We start from the raw sequence: 1,419 nt of genomic DNA on the forward strand, positions 1-1,419 counted from the left end.
TTAATTTAAATTAATTTTAAATAGCCACATGTAGTTCATGGCTATCATACCAGACAGCATGGCCTTAGAATTAGAATTTATGTCTCTGCACACATTTGAACACTCATACACATACACATATGCGCGCACACACACACACACACACACACACACACACACACCACTCTCTTCCTAGTGACTAAGCGGTCCCTGAGATGCCAGACCTATGAGTTCCGTGTTCTCATACTCTTTCCTCTCCCAGACCCAGTGTTAGCCTATGGGAGGAGAGAAGTGGGAAGAACCTTGCCAAGCCATTGCAAGATGGCTTCTGCTTCACGTACTTCTTGGCCTTCTTTCTGATTTCATGCATTGTACAAAGGCTGTCCAGAAAGTATCCAGCCACTGTTAATATAATAAATGTCTCTATTTTTTATATTACATGGCTGGATAGTTTCTGGACAGCTCTGTATATATAGTACTCATGCCTCTTCGCAGGCCTGGGCCCAAGTGCAATGAGGATGGCCTGAATTGGCTTTCCCTTTAGCTTGGTTTTCATGGGAGCCTGGGTTTGAGCAGAGCTCTGTGTGTCTGTGTGTATCATGTTTGTATATGTGCATAACCTCTAGAGTTCTCAAACATTCTCTCATTTGATCCTCAGAAACACCCTATGAGGCAGGAAGGGCAGAGTTCCTTACGCCTCTATTTGAGAAAGGAAGAAACTGACAGTCAGAGAAGTTAAGTGACTTACCTGAGGTAACTTGCCCAAGGTCACACAGCTATTAAGTGATCAGAAACCAAACATAGATTCCAGGGCCCCAGAGTCCATGCTGTTAACCATTATGCTGTGTTGCGTGGGCTTTGGAGCCTAGGACACCTGGCTGGGAGACATGGTTCCAGTGCTTACTTAGCTGCAAGGCCTCAGGCAAATCTTTTAACTCCTCTGTCCGAAAAATGAGGATACTGATACTTATCTTTATGTGAAGAAATAAATGTCATGTACATAGGGTAGGGCACACAGAATGCAATTGATGGGTGCTGTAATTGTTCACCACCGGACTAGCAGGGTGGTGTTTTACAACCTTTCCTAGAATGGGTTAAGCCATTGTCGTCCTTGTAATGTTGAAAAAACATCTTGAGACAATTTGATTTCCCTCCTGTACTTCTTCTGTCTTCCTTGTTAGGGAAAACCAAGACCGGAATTAACTTGGAAGAAGGATGGTGCAGAAATTGATAAGAATCAAATAAACATTCGCAACTCTGAGACTGATACAATCATATTTATCAGAAAAGCAGAGAGGAGCCACTCTGGGAAATATGACCTGGAAGTCAAAGTGGACAAATTCGTGGACAGCGCAACGATTGACATTCAGATCGTTGGTAGGTTTTGAAGGAAAGAACCAGAATGTTCTGTCAAAGCAGTATGGGGACTAATTGTCCTTG

The 1,419-nt window shown here is 43.2% G+C and overlaps 1 protein-coding gene across 1 annotated transcript in view; it reads left to right on the top strand.

The window, feature by feature from the left end:
• Positions 1 to 1,419, top strand: part of MYBPC1 (myosin binding protein C, slow type) — a 104,080-nt gene that overhangs the window by 76,769 nt on the left and 25,892 nt on the right. Inside the window, exon 23 of the mRNA XM_012650243.1 lies at positions 1,161 to 1,356. Coding sequence (XP_012505697.1) covers positions 1,161 to 1,356 — 196 coding nt within the window. The remainder of the gene's footprint in view (positions 1 to 1,160; positions 1,357 to 1,419) is intronic.

The sequence above is a fragment of the Propithecus coquereli genome, unplaced genomic scaffold (genome assembly GCF_000956105.1).
Source record: "Propithecus coquereli isolate 6110/MARCELLA unplaced genomic scaffold, Pcoq_1.0 Scaffold316, whole genome shotgun sequence".
Classification (NCBI taxonomy): domain Eukaryota; kingdom Metazoa; phylum Chordata; class Mammalia; order Primates; family Indriidae; genus Propithecus; species Propithecus coquereli.